Below are 14,464 nucleotides of genomic sequence, written 5' to 3' on the forward strand. Positions count from 1 at the left end.
AACAGGAAGAGGAAAGGCATAACACAGCCAGTCTAAGTCTTGCAAGTGACGTATTCCTAGCTGATATATTTTAAGAATGTGCTCAACATATATGTTTAAAGATAACACTGTAAATTGATACCCTTTTAGTGTGACAGACTGAAGACTGAAACTATTAGAATAATTGCAGTCTTAAATGTACACATTTTTATCCTTTTTCATCAATTACTTATATCCTGGATATCGTTTTGGCTAGAAAGAAACCAAAATAGAAGATACATACCATATAAGAATAGTTGCTCAACCAAGCACAGTGTGTGAAGGGATTAATAATTTCAGATAGCAGTCATTTCAATTTTTTTTGACTCTCTCTAAATCACAGGACACAATGTACAAGCAGACATATAACCCTGTACTTTATGTACTTTACTGTGAATTGCTCAGCTAATGCCACAAAATCTTGCTGTAAGTTTTCAACAAACCACATTTAAAGAAGTTGTCATCACACACTCATGATTATTGTTATTTGTTGTTTTAAGTGTACTTGAGTTGAATCTGAACTTTCAAACTCATTTTGTGTATGTAAAGTAGACTTTGCAAAAAAACATGTACTAAAATGAGGATTTCTACCTCTGCTTTATGTCAGGCAGAGATGGTTTTGTATTTTTTCAGGCTTTTTTAAATGGTGTTTTCAATTCGTGTTAATAGTTGATATGTCAGAAACAATTTCTTTCAGCGTTTATTTAAATGAAAATCCAGGTTCCGTGCTCAGGAACACACAATATTTCTCTGTATGCAATTTAGGGGGAAAAAAAAAAATTAGAATACTTGTCCTTTTTGTGTCTGCACCCAAAAGTGTTATTTTCTTTTCTTAGGAATATTGGATAATACTTCTTACACTGTAAAATGATGAGGTGGATCACGTAAATTACTTAGGGAAAGTATTCTGACATCTTAGATGCACACAATCACAGGAATGCTATTGAATTCTCTGGAAAAACTAGTGTGATCCTCATGAATCATATTGATTGTGTATTCTTTGTTTTTTTTTTGGTAGTGGGAAAAGTATTTTTTTTTCATGTTTATTTAGCTGAGACATTATTTTATTCTTTGTCCTTCCGTAAACTTGACAATTCAGCTGTACATTTCCCTCCCTCATCTTGCTACTATTTTAGGTGTTATAGTTTTATGATCAGTTATTCACACAAAATTGTGGCATGGGTTCCAAGTCCATGTATATTCTAAAACATAATTGTGCAGATAACATGTTACTTTGTCTTGTCTCAAATTTCATAGCATTATACATACCGTTGTTTACATATAGACATTTCAGGTGTCATCTGACCTAGAAGTTGTATTTTTTTTTGGTAATAAAAGGAAATTTTATTTTTCTCATAGGCTTCAACTAAAACATCTTCACGCACCACTACTGAAATGTGACTATTAACCTGTTGATTTAGTGAGAGAGGAAGAGAAGTGGACCTACTATACCAAGTACAGCATACTGCAAAGGAGCAGTACAGCTATGATTTTATAGGCAGAATTTTGGGAACACTAAAACACTCAGCTTTAAAAATATGTACAATTAAAACCCATCATTAGGAAAGTAAATGCTAGCCCACCTGTTGTATTCTATTTTTTCCACCAAAGATGAAATTGGCAAAGTATCTACCATACTGAGCTCAATCCAAGGAACATGTGAAAAGAACAATTCTCAAGAAAGCTAAAAGTGGTCAGTTAAAAGACTAATTATTTGAAGGAGGCATAGAGATGACTTGAAGAACACAGTTTTTGAGTGATGAAAAACTGGATACAACAAAAAAGCAAAAAGAGAGCCGGTATGGGTATCCAGCAAAACCACGTATTGAGATGGAGTTCCAATGTAAGAAATAGGAAGGATTTTGCACTTTGGCAGAATAAATATAAAACTATAATAACCTAATTATAAAAAGTTTAAGAGATAACAAAAGGTATTAAAAAGTAATGAAAACTTCTTAATATCTGGAGCGAAAAGCTTGGCAGTGGGTGTGTAGGAGCTAATAGTTAATAGGACAGTTAGAGATCATTGCCATTTAAGACCAGATCACAGTATGGAGGCTAAATGGATTTGGATGCGAAAAGCTTTTGTCACACATCTATGGAATTGTAAAAATTTAGAAGTCTTCCCTCTTCTGTGAGATTCTGGTGCCCTGCCATGGGGTTCTCCTCTCTGCCTCTTTGGTGCTCTTGTTACTCATAGTATTAAGTATCCTTTGTTGTAGGATTGGTCAGGGAATACCTTATTGATGGTTTGTCGTTTCAAATTGTGATTTGTTGTTGCTCATGATCTGCTTGTTCCAGATGCTTCTGGATGTGTTTGCACTTTCTGATAATCAACAGGTTGATTATCTGTTTTCTTTAGCACATAAAACCTATTTTGTTTTTTGGAACAAGTGGTTGACTATATCTCATCTGCTTCTGCCACAGCAAAGAGTTGGTTAACACTTACAGGCTTATGCTAAGAGCTATCTGTCTAGGAGTAAGTCATGTTAACTGCTACAGATAGTGAAGAAAAACTAAGGTTTTTGAGGAACTCTCCATGTTGAAACCATTCTTTGTGGGGATGTCTGGGATTTCAAAATATTGTAACGAGGCTTTGAAGCCAGAAACCAAAATGAACAGGGATAAAATGCCAGGATAAGGTGATATTCACTTAAGAGTTCTAAGGTAACTCAAGAATCAAATCCCTGAATCTATAAGGGTGGTGCTGTGTAACCTCCCCTATGAGTGCTAGAGGATTTGAAAGTGCCCAGTCACACTGGAGAGATTTCAAAGGGCTGTCAGGGATGTTCATGAGCTAGAGACCACAAGTCAATGTTAGGCAATTTGTTGAAACTATGTAAAATATAATAATTAGTGGATAAATAAAAATGAAGTTCTGTGAAGCCTAGCTCTCGTGAAAGGGAAAACGTTCATCATAATTTTGCTGGAGTTCCTCAAAATTGCCTGTGTTTTCTGGTTGGTATTTACTGGATTTTCCTAAAGATTTTAATAATGTCACTTTCCTAGAGCTCTTAAAGAATCTAAGTCATGATCAGATAAGGGGAAAGCTCTTACGTGAAAAGCTGCTTAAAATATAAGAAAGAGACAATATTTGGAAGTGGTGAGTTTTCACTGTAGAGATAGCTCACCAAAGTGACATCCAGTAGTGGGTGTGTGTTGTTCAACACATCCATAAATGGCTTGGAAAAGGAAGTGAATAGTGAAAGGACATAGTTGTGAAAATGATAAACTATTCAAGATTTAAAAAAAAAAAAAAAAAAAAAGTGGGAAAAACTGCAGAAGGATCTTGCAAAGCTGAGCTCTTGCATGCTGAAAATTTATGTGGATTAACGTAAAATGAAGCACTTATGGGGAGGAAGCAGGGTAAAACATACCAGCTTCATGTGTTAAAATGATCTCAGAATCCGTTATTTTGTTAAACAGAAGCAAGGAGGTGGGGAACAGATTGGAAAGTCTGTGAGAGAATGGATGAAGCTGGGATCAAACCAGCTTCAGGAGGAATAGTGTGAGAAAACAAGAGTGGTGTGTAATTACAAGCTTGAAAGGAAAGGTTCAGGAAGGTATGTCAAACAGACAATGCACGACATTCACAGATCTTCAGAGAAGTCTAAGTGTGTGGTGTGTGTAGTATCTCCCCTGGGTAATGTGCTAAGTGTCATAGGTCCTGCAGTAACCTCTTTTAGAAAGCTCTTTCCCTCTAATTTGCATGGTGAAAAGCTCTGGTAACCTGAGGGAGGAATCTGATGCAAGTTTTGCTGTCCATCTAAAAAGAAGAGAGCAAACGACCAGCCACAGCTCCCATCAGGAATACTGCTCAGGACTGCCAGACCACCAGACAGCTCTACCAGTATCTTGACAGCAAGATACTGTATGTGGGGAGAGAAAAGCAAAGCAGTCACTTGCCTTGCAGACACACCTTGGCTCTTCAGGAAAATACTAAGGAACTGTTTGATTGTTGTGCTCATCTTAGGCATGGGGAGGTAGATCCAGCCATCTAAAAGAGAAGGCTTCCCTACCCCAGTAAGTTGCTAGTTCAGCATGTATTATGTGAGTGAGGATACTTTGTGCTCTTTCAGCAGCTCTCTGTTTAGGGGATGCAGCTGTGAAAGGAGTCCCAGAGGGACTGTGGCACCGGTTCCCTAGTGCAGTCCTGGCTGCTAGATGTCATTTGTGTCTCTGAAGGATCATCCACAGATGCACCGCACAATGCTGTATGGGGCCTGGAAGTACGCGTTCTGCTCTCTGGCTCTTATAAAAGACTGAGACGTGATGAGGTAAAGAGGATGTGTGCAATTTAGTATGATATATATAAGTAAGCTCCTTAACTGGAGGAATTAGTGCAGAAGTAGATTAGTCCTGAGATTACACCAGTAACAGAACTGTCTATCCTACTTCAGGTTCAAAGCCATGGGAAACATTAAGAGTAGTCAGCATGAATCAGCTTGCAATTTAAATTTAAGTAGGTGTAGTAAACAGTCTATTTTGGCACAAAACCTTAGTGAATGACTTGCCTTAGACTTAAAGAGCTGTGCTCTTGCCTTGCTATTTCCGTTCTTTGTAATAAATGTGCCCTCAGGTGTTGCTTCCACTGACCCCATCTCTTGAACTAGGAAATATGTTTTTCTCTCATTACTGCTGGTGATGCTGGGGGGAATTACTTACTAATGGTGTGCGGAGGACTGATCCCAGCTGGCAGCTAAGCCCTCACTCAGTCAGTTGCTCACCACCACCACCAGTGGGATGGGGGAGAGAATCAGATGGTTGAAAGTGAGAAGAAAAACCAGCGGATCAAGACAGTTTAATAAATGAAAGAAAGAAAAACAAGTGATGCAGAAGCAATCACTCACCACCAGCCAGTCCCCAAGCAACAGCTGCTTTGGAGAAACTTCCTCCAGTTTTATTGCTGTGGATGCTATTATACAGTAAGGTATATACCTTTGATCAGTTCATGTCAGCTGTCCCAGGTGCATCCTCCACCAGCCCTCTTGCCCACCCTTAGCCTCCCTGCTGTGGGGGGTAGTGCGACAAACAAAGAGGTCTAGATGCTGTGTAAGCACAGTTCAGCAGGAGCTAAAACAGTGTTTTTGTCACAAACCTAAAACATAACATCACCATATGAGCTGCTCTGAAGAAAATAAACTCTATCCCAACCAGACCAAGTACCAGGTGTCACTTAGAATCATAGAATCATTAAAGCTAGAAAACACCTCCAAGATCATCTGGTCCAACCATCGCCCTACTACCAATGTCACCCACTAAACCATGTCCCTAAGCACCATGTCCAACCTTTCCTTAAACGCCCCCAGGGATGGTGACTCCACCACCTCCCTGGGCAAACCATTCCAATGCATAACCACTCTATCTGAGGAGAAATTTCTAATTTCCAACTTGAAATTTCCAATAAATTTCCAATTTATTTCCAACTTACCGATTGGGGTGACCTGTGAATAAAAATGTTGACTGAAGAAATACAAAGTAAAAATTATATACTTGGTTAGTGTTATCTTCTATTATGATGTCTAGGTCATACAAAATTTTAAGAATTTGCTATAGGAGTGTTTCTAACATTTGTTTGTAGTTGTGTTTTGTTTTGAATGCTTGAGGATATTGGCATTGTCACTAAAATAAGAACTGTTGTTCCCTCGGTAACACCAGCAAACAATATCCTCTTACGGGGTTCCACAAATAAAACAATTTTGTTTGATTTATGAATAGACTTTTCAGCAAAACTGAAATCAATTATTGTATATCCTCATGCTGAGGCCTGTAGAATGTTGGCAGTAGTATGAATTTTTATGTCTGTTTTTCTTTGTGATCATGTTGCTGACTCCAACTGTGAAATATTTTCGTAAGAATTTTAGGAGGTCTTTCAGGTCTCAAATGGTGTATGCTAACTGGAAAGGGAAAATTCTTACAGATTAAGTAGGTGGTTTCAATACCAGTGATGTGGGAACATACTTCAAGCCAGCTTGTGTTTTATCTGTCCTAATTAATCACTTAGTTGCAATGATATATTGGTAGAGACGGGGGTTGGGAACAGTTAACTGACAGAGTACTTTGTCTTCATGGGTTGAGTCTGGTCTTTAAATCTTCACACAACCAGCACTGGTGCTTACTCAAGTTTAAAAAAAAAAAAAAAAAAAAAAAAAAAAGTGATGTACAATTGGACATCTTTCTCTCTTTTTTTTTTTTTTTTTTTCCCAAAGTGCTCTGGGCTAAATGCTAAGACTTTTCTCTCATGCACTTCTTTCAATTCTTTCAAGTTATTCTGCTATAATCACTGGGCATGTTTGTTTTAGGAATTTTTGTTTGATTTTAAGGAGGAAGGCTGAATAGTAATTCAGAGTACTTGAAATTCAAATTGTTGTAAGCAAAAAATCTTAGAGAATGGAGTCTCTGCTTTTTGGAAAGCCCCTGTGATGGGCTAGCTAGAATAGGAAGAGTGCTGACTTGATCCCTCATATCCCTGGCCCCTCGTTGAGCTTAAGCCTTTACAAAGGTCTTTAAGATATTATGTTTCCTTTAACTAGTCTGTTTTCCCATCTAGTAATTTCAACACAGCAGATACATGCTTTAGGATGTTGTGATAACTACTTAAGCAATCAGAAGAAATTTTCTTCTTTGAGGTATTTGACAGGGTCTGGAAGATTTTCTTATCTTCCCCTTGATTCATGGACTCAAGAGATTATCAACCTATTTTTAAGAACACTTACCCAGGCACAAATTGTATCAAACTGTCAGCAAAGATAGGACAAAATGAGCCCTCGGTAAAAGAAATCTACAGTTTCACTGACTCTGTGTGCAGAAGAAGGAAAGGCGTGTCTTTACGTGCTTCCTGTTTCCCTACCACACAGATAAAGGATTCAGTTTCATTACACGTATTATGTGACAATAAGTATTTGAACCACAATACTGAAAAGTTTGTTGCAGTGTTAGTAGATAACATATTCTGCTGCCTAGAGCCAGTGCTGTCTCAGTCTTCCATCACCTCTGTAGTTTGATATTACCAAAGGAGTGCAAGAGGGTGATCTCTCTGATGATGTTGATTCCTTGCATGTCTAAATTCTCAAGCAGTGCCACTTTCTATCTCCTCCAGTTGGGATTTTATTCTGAAAACTTACTGAAAACATCCTGGTTAGTCTAATAGTCGTGTGTATGTAATAACTAGACTAAACTAAGTCTCAAATGTTTGAATTGGCTTAACAAGTTATAATATTGGAAATGATTATTTTGTGTATTTTTTTCTATATCTGCACCAAACAAGACTTTTGGTGTATGAATTTTGATTAATTATATATAGGTAATAATCTGCAAGAACTGTCAGGGTTATTTTATTGTGTTGTTCTGGCTCCTAATTTATATCCATTGAATTCTTTCCTTGTCAGGATGCCTCAGTGAATGCCATGAAAGTGGGTTGTTTTCATGTTCATTGATACAGTTCCAAACTTGTTGCTTCTTTTGTTTACTATAGTTGTTGAAACCTAGTGTGTCAGAGCTTTTCACAATGGTAAGTTTACACACAACATATGTTGTTCATTCACGCAGAGAGAAATAGAGGTTTCCTATTGCAATCATGCAATTATTGTGTTGAAGAACATTGAAGTATTTAATATATTTGTTTTTAATTAAAATCAGCTAGCAACAGGATCGGCATTAGTCTTTGCTTCTGAAATCTTGATGTGAGTCACTGAAATTATAAACACTAAATTGAAGTATAGCCATAAACATACACTTTTTAGGTAAAATAAAAGTATTCAAATGTTTTCATTTTATGGTAAATCCCCATAATTTTGAAACAATAGGAAAAAAAGGCAAACTTTTATAGGAGTAATATAAATGCATATTATTAAATGGTTGTCACACTGTAATCTCTGTATACAGTATATTCCTGGTAGAGGAAAGGAAGCAAAAATTATTTCTAGATGCATAACTAGATATTGGATTCTTGTAAGTGATTGGTTCTTATCCAAGGCTACTTCAGTGTCATTTATGGTTCTCCAGATCACTTCTTTGAGCCAAATTTGATTGCTGTGCAGTAAGACAGCATGACTTACACTTTTATAATGAATACTCATACTGATTAATGATTCACCATACAGGGAAAACTCACTGGGGAGTACGTATTCCTTACTGCAATACCTTTTAATTAAGGAAACATATTTTAGATTTTCTTATTCCACTGATTTGATGCAGTTGCCAGTGTAGTGGGTAATTTGGCTTTTACCATGGATTTCCCAACACTGGAGCTTTTTTTTAAATGTATCTGTACTTTCTACCCGCAGAAGGGTGATGTAACAGTAGATTATGGAAACAAGATTAAGAAAGTGGCTTTTAAAGGAATGTCAGTCTAATATTTTAAAATATATCTTCTTTAAACAAGAATCGCTTCTTTAAACATAGTTCACAAAACAACATGAACCTATTAAAACAATTCAGTTTAAGTTGGAAAAGGAATTAAGAGATCAGTTCACAAATTATTATACTGCCTTTTCAGTTCTAGGGTGTTTCTTTCAGTATTCTACATGGATGTGCTGATTGCAGCATAGTATTTCTGTTGTGAAGGAGGAGAATAAGATCACTGAAAGGTAGATGTAGCTACACCACCTGACAGAGTGACAGCATGTCAGCAGTGAACTATGTCACCTAAGTGCTTTTACGAGCAATGTCTTCATGGTTGCTCCCAATGAGTTCCCTATTTAGCAAATCCATGCCCGGTATGATTAAAAATTGCATATAAGTACATGTACAAGATTAAGCTTTCAAATGAAACCATAGATCTGACAGTGACATTTCCATGAGCATTAATAAATAGAATAAATATTTTTTTGTTTTACCTAAGGTTTTATTTATACTATCAAATATACCTATGTACCTATTTATACCTATACAAATATGTCTACGTACCTGTGTGTACTCTGTGCCTGAGTTCAGCCTGAACAGGCTTTTGCAATTTGACCTTGGAGCGTGCAAAGTTGGGTGTATAACCTCTGAGGTGTGAAACCCTTCTATGAGGAATGGTGTCCACCATCTACCATCCATTGTCATCCCAAGGGTCACAGAAGGAATCTGGTCTTGCGATCTTTCATCTTCCAGTTCAAAACGTTATGTTACTATTGCTACTGGGCATTTGTGGAGCCCAGTCATAAAAAAAAAAAAAAAAAAAAAAAAAAAAAGTTGTTTCAATTTTTTTCCACATTGCTAAAATTTCCATGACGCAAACATAAGAAAGGACTTAGATGCACAAACCATCTCCTCATTTATTTTTTAATAGAATTTCATATGACTGAGAAAGGGCTACTACCAGCCCAAGAACTGTGTCCCAGAAGAATCTTAAAAACTCACTGGAAAAAGCTGTTACAGATGTTTAAAAGAAATACAAGAGAAATAATTAAAAAATAATTTTGAAATTTATATTCAGTGCTTAGTTTGAGTAAGTATTTAAAAGTTACTGAAACCTCTCTTTTCATGTGTATGTAGAAGGTAGATTTTAGAAAGATTTTTAACTCTGCTGGCTGAATTTATTCAATTTTGAAAAAGTAATTTAGAAAAAAAAAAAGTTGAAATCAGTTGCTATCCTAAAGGAGATGGATTCCTTGGCATTTAGTTACAGGTTATGGAAATGTAGTGGGTAGATACTGCAGAGTGAAGTGTTGCTGAAGTTACTGTGATGGGGGAGTTAAAGCAACCAATATATCTATGTAAGATGGGTAGTTTGTCTGATTCAGTTACACAATGAGCAGTATTTTTCTATCTGTATTCCAGACAATATAGTGGAATTCAATGACATACCTTGGTGCTATTTTTTGATGATTATCTGTTTTACCATAGTTGTTGTTTACTTCTACTTCTTATTTTGCTCAGTCCGTTTTTAATTTTTTATGCTCTCCATCACTGTACTTAATAGTGATTTAACGGGGATATTAACCTGCTGACATTTTATACAGCTGTCGTTAGGTCATGAGATGGTCACAATTGTAGCTGTTGATTGCAGGTTATATTCTTGTAGATTGTTTCCATGAGTCCAGGAAACCATGCTGTCACAAGATCAATAAATAATAAATAATCACAGAATCTCAGGATGTTTAAGTCTGGAAGAGACCTCTGAGGGTCATCTGGTCCAACCCCACTGCTCAGACAGGGACACCCAGAGCAGGTTGCCCAACACCATGTCCATCTGGCTTTTAAAGATCTCTGAGACTCCGAAGACTCTCTGGACAACCTTTTCCAGTGCTCCATCACCCACAAAGTAATGATGTGCTTCTTGGTGTTCAGATGGCACCTCTTGTGTTCCAGTTTGTGCCCATGGCCTCTTGTCCTATTACTGGGCACCACTGAAGTGTCTGGCCCCATCCTTTTCTGCACCCTCCCTTCAGGTGCTTATGTTAAGCTCTCCTCTTCTCCAGGCTAAATAGTCCCAACTCTCCTAGCCTCTCCTCAAAGAAGAGGTGCTCCAGTCTCTTGACTATCTTGGTAGCATTCATTGGACTCTTTCCAGTATGTCTAGGTCTCGTACTGGAAGCCCAGAACTGGACACTCTAGGTGCAGCCTCACCATTGCTGAGAGGAAGGATCATGCCTCTTGACCTGCTGGGGATACTTTGACTGGAATACTGTTAGCTAGTGTAGCAGCAAGGACACATTGCAGTCTCATGTTCAACTTGGTGTCCACCAGGACTCCTAGGTCTTCTTCTGCACAACTTCTTTCTAGCTAGGTGGCCCTCACCAAGTACCTGGCGTTGTTCCTCCCTTGGTGCGGGACTTAGTGTTTCTTGTGGAATTTAATCAATTTTGCTGTCTAATTTTCTTGCTCAAGTCAAAAAGGGTATGTGGGGTGTGGTAGGTTGATTTTGGGTGGCAGCTAGGCCACCACCCAGTCACTGTCTCAATCCCCTTCCTCAACAGGAAATTAGATGGAAAAGCCAGTGATGTCACCTCCATGGTGGAGAGATCTTACCAATTACCGTCATAAGCAAAACAGATTTGGCTTGGGGAAAATGAATTTAATGTATTGTCAAATAAGAGTAGGATGGTGAGAGACAAAAATCAGAATATGCTTCCCCTGGCCTTGATCAGGTGGGGCCATTGGAGCTAGCCAGAACAGGCTGGGTCCAGCATGGGGCAGCCCCGGCCTCCCCTCATGCAGCGGCCCTGTAGCCCCCTGCTGCTGCCTGGGTACCTGAAGCCCAATAGTGGGGATAAGATGTTTTTGTTTGGATGCATAGCTTTTTTTTTTTTCTTTTCCTCCATAAAAACAGAGGTGAAGTTTTCAGATAATCTTAGAAAGACAGTTCTCTGTGTGTTTATGTGTGTGTGTGTGTGTGTTCAAACTCCAAGTAGAATTTCAGCAGTGATATTAGGTACAGGAATACATGAATTATTTATGTCTGACTTCCAGTATGTTCCCAACAGGCTAGTAGTATTTTTCCTGTTCATCTATCTATGATCATCCAAGATTTAAATTTGATTCTCTCAGGAGCATGTATATGCTCTGACTTACAGAATCTCATTTGTTTTTCTGTGACACTGGTATGAAATAGTGCTGCTGTTGTGGAAATTAAATACAACAGATTTATTTTACATTGCGGTTATTCAGCTATGGTGTATTCTGTTAGGCTTCTTAATTTTTATTTTTCTTCTACTTGCTCTATTTTTCCATTTGTTTTTAATGCTAAGTGCCCTTGTATGTTGGTTAAAGGCTTATCATGAAACTTAATTTATGAGGAAAGATGAAAATTGGGGTGGGTTTTCTAAGAAAAGAGCCCAGAGCAGAAGGAAAGGTATGGTAGTCATCTTATATGCTAGTGATTTTTGAAGAGGACTGATGAAACAATTCAATTTGTGTCCATTATACATATGACAGGAAATATAGAACGTAAGTTGTACTAGAAAAAGCTCATAGTAAACAGTAAAGCAAGCTTTCTGTCTGAAAGGTGGGTGGAAACCTGAGACAGGCTGAGGAGGCCATGGCAGATTTCAGCAAGGGATGTTGTGAAGGACTGTTTTAAATATTCCAGATTATTTGGGCAGAAAAAAAAAAATCTACAGTGTTGAGGAGGTTTGGCTAGGGAACTTGGAGGTCCTTTTCAGCTGTGTCTGCTGTAATTCTTCATTACTATCAATTTTAAGTCCCATTGAGACCCAAGAATATCCAATTTCTTATACTGAAGACCAAGCTGAATTAAAATGTGTACCTAAACAGATCAGGTGGACTAGTGCAAATGCATGCCTTTGATCCATTAAGTGTTGAGCAATGCTATTGCTGCTGATTCATGTATGATTTTTTTGAACATAACTACCTTTAGTAAGTAGCTTCTCAGTTATTTTTGAAAACACATTCTCTGTTTTCTTTCTACACGGTGTTTCTCATATAAATTTGTGTAATACAAAAATGCTGAAGCACATAATATTTAAAACCTCAGCTGGATAAAGTCATGCTGAAGATTCAATGTCATTATCTAATTAAATGCAATTTGTTGCAATCTTTCCATCTCAAATACCTGTAGCAATAAACTGAACTAATGACATAGAAATTAAAAATTATTTTTTGTCCAAAAGAAGTGTGCACCCATTAAAACAACACATTACTTTTAACATCAGGCACATTGCTTGTGATTTCTCTGTTTCTAGCTAAACAGGATGTGACTTTTTTAAAATCATTTTTCAAACTCCAAATAAAAACAAACAAAATTAAACAAAAACAGAAATCCTGGAAACATGGAGTGGCTGTATATTAGCTACTGTTCAGTCCAGATGTTGAGCCTATTTGATCATTGCAATAAGCTGTACTTACAGTTTATTGTAACAGTTGGTTGTGTTACCAGATTTTTTCCCACTTAAATTGATTTTTGCAAAATTTCAAAAACTGCTTTAGCAACCTACAGTGTTCTTTGGTGGAAACAAAGTATTTACAAAAAAAAAAAATCTGCCTGAAAATTAAAATAATAATAAAAAGGTGGCATATGGTTTAAAAAAAAAAAAGTTCAGGATAGAAACACACAGTGTATCACACTGATGTAATCATTCTGAGCACAGAGAAAAGGCTGTTGTCTTCTCAGTAGTGTCTTTTAAGGTCACAGAGAAGCTTCCCCATTGATCTTTGCTGTCTCTCACATATAACTTTAAATATTTTGGAGTGCTTGTGCTAGGCAAGTATTTTGTGTTGCAGGTAAAGGTCTTCCAGCAAGTCATGCAGGCTCATTTTCCCTCACCTTCCTGAAAAGCTAACAGCAGTAGAAAACCACCAGTCCTTGGTCAGCCTCATTTGACATTGCTCTTGGAGAGCGTCACAGACCAAAACCAGTCCTGAGTCCAGGAATTTTTCTTAATTAGGTATATTGACAATTAACATAAGCTTCAAAGTATTGATTCTGGTATTGACAAGCAGAGAAGACAAAGAAGGTTAAAGGAAAATATGGAGAAGACACCTCTCTTACCCCCACCCTGGTGTCCCGTCCCAGTACTACCTGTTAAACTTGGTCTCTTAGGTGAGGTGATGGGTGAGCTCCTCCTACAGGGCTCATTCACCCTCTCCCTCCCCAAAAACCCTACTTATGTATCTGGAGCAATGATGTTACCAAAGCTAAAAATCAGTGTTTACCACTTTAGTTGATTTGCTTACAAAAAGAGAATAATACAGAAACATGTAGCTGTTTTAATTAAAAATAATGTCTTCTGAGTCTTCTGATATATAATCTCATGCTTCAATATGTAAACTATAATCTAGCCTGAGCTTTGCTCAAGAGAAAAAAAACTTAAGTGCATTTATAGTTTAAAATAAGTTATAAATTAATTATGCCTGTATTATACAACAGATGGATATATGTTCTACATTTTTCTTTAAATTAGTATTATTATTCTTAGGTGCATGTGATTTCTGCTATGTATATATATTGGCTTTCTTATAACAAAGTCATTGTTTTGTTTTTCCATAAATTGCAGAAACTATGCCTGTGCCAGACCAGCCCTCGTCTTCTGATAAGACAAGTTCTCTTAGTCCTGTGTTGAACACATCCAACGGCGATGGCTCGGAAACTGAGACGACCTCTGCCATTCTAGCTTCAGTTAAAGAACAGGTATGTAATTGCTGCATCTGCATACTGTAAGAGAATAATATGATTTAATGGTTTTACCAAGGTTCCATAGGTGGTATATGAATAATTTCATTAGCAAATGCAAATTGCAAAGAATTTGAAATATTTCTTCATGTCAGTATGCTTCCATGTACTGTCCTATGATAGATGCAATATAGTTGAACTGTTTATTTTATTCTGCACATTGACTCTTTGTGAATGGTGCTTTTGAAAAATGTCTGCTTTTCTTGTTGGCAGTCTGCAAGTAGAGTTCCAGTGTGTAGGCATGGCATACAAGAACTAACACTTATTTAAAGCTACTTGTTTGTTGGTATTATAGACTTTTTAGGTAAAAACTTACAGAATATGAAGATT

General features: G+C 37.2%; 1 protein-coding gene across 4 annotated transcripts in view; it reads left to right on the plus strand.

Moving 5' to 3' along the window:
* The window catches only part of CTNND2 (catenin delta 2), a 642,859-nt gene that overhangs the window by 107,286 nt on the left and 521,109 nt on the right, over nt 1-14,464 (plus strand). For 3 of the 4 annotated variants that reach the window (XM_084509612.1, XM_084509610.1, XM_084509611.1), the window contains exon 2: nt 13,959-14,092. In XM_084509612.1, the coding sequence (XP_084365738.1) occupies nt 13,964-14,092 (129 nt within the window). In that variant the 5' untranslated portion in view covers nt 13,959-13,963. Of the gene's footprint in view, nt 1-13,222; nt 13,350-13,958; nt 14,093-14,464 lie in introns of those variants that run through there. The other variant, XM_084509613.1, reaches the window with a different exon arrangement.

This window comes from Aythya ferina (genome assembly GCF_964211825.1).
Source record: "Aythya ferina genome assembly, chromosome: 2".
Lineage (NCBI taxonomy): Eukaryota > Metazoa > Chordata > Aves > Anseriformes > Anatidae > Aythya > Aythya ferina.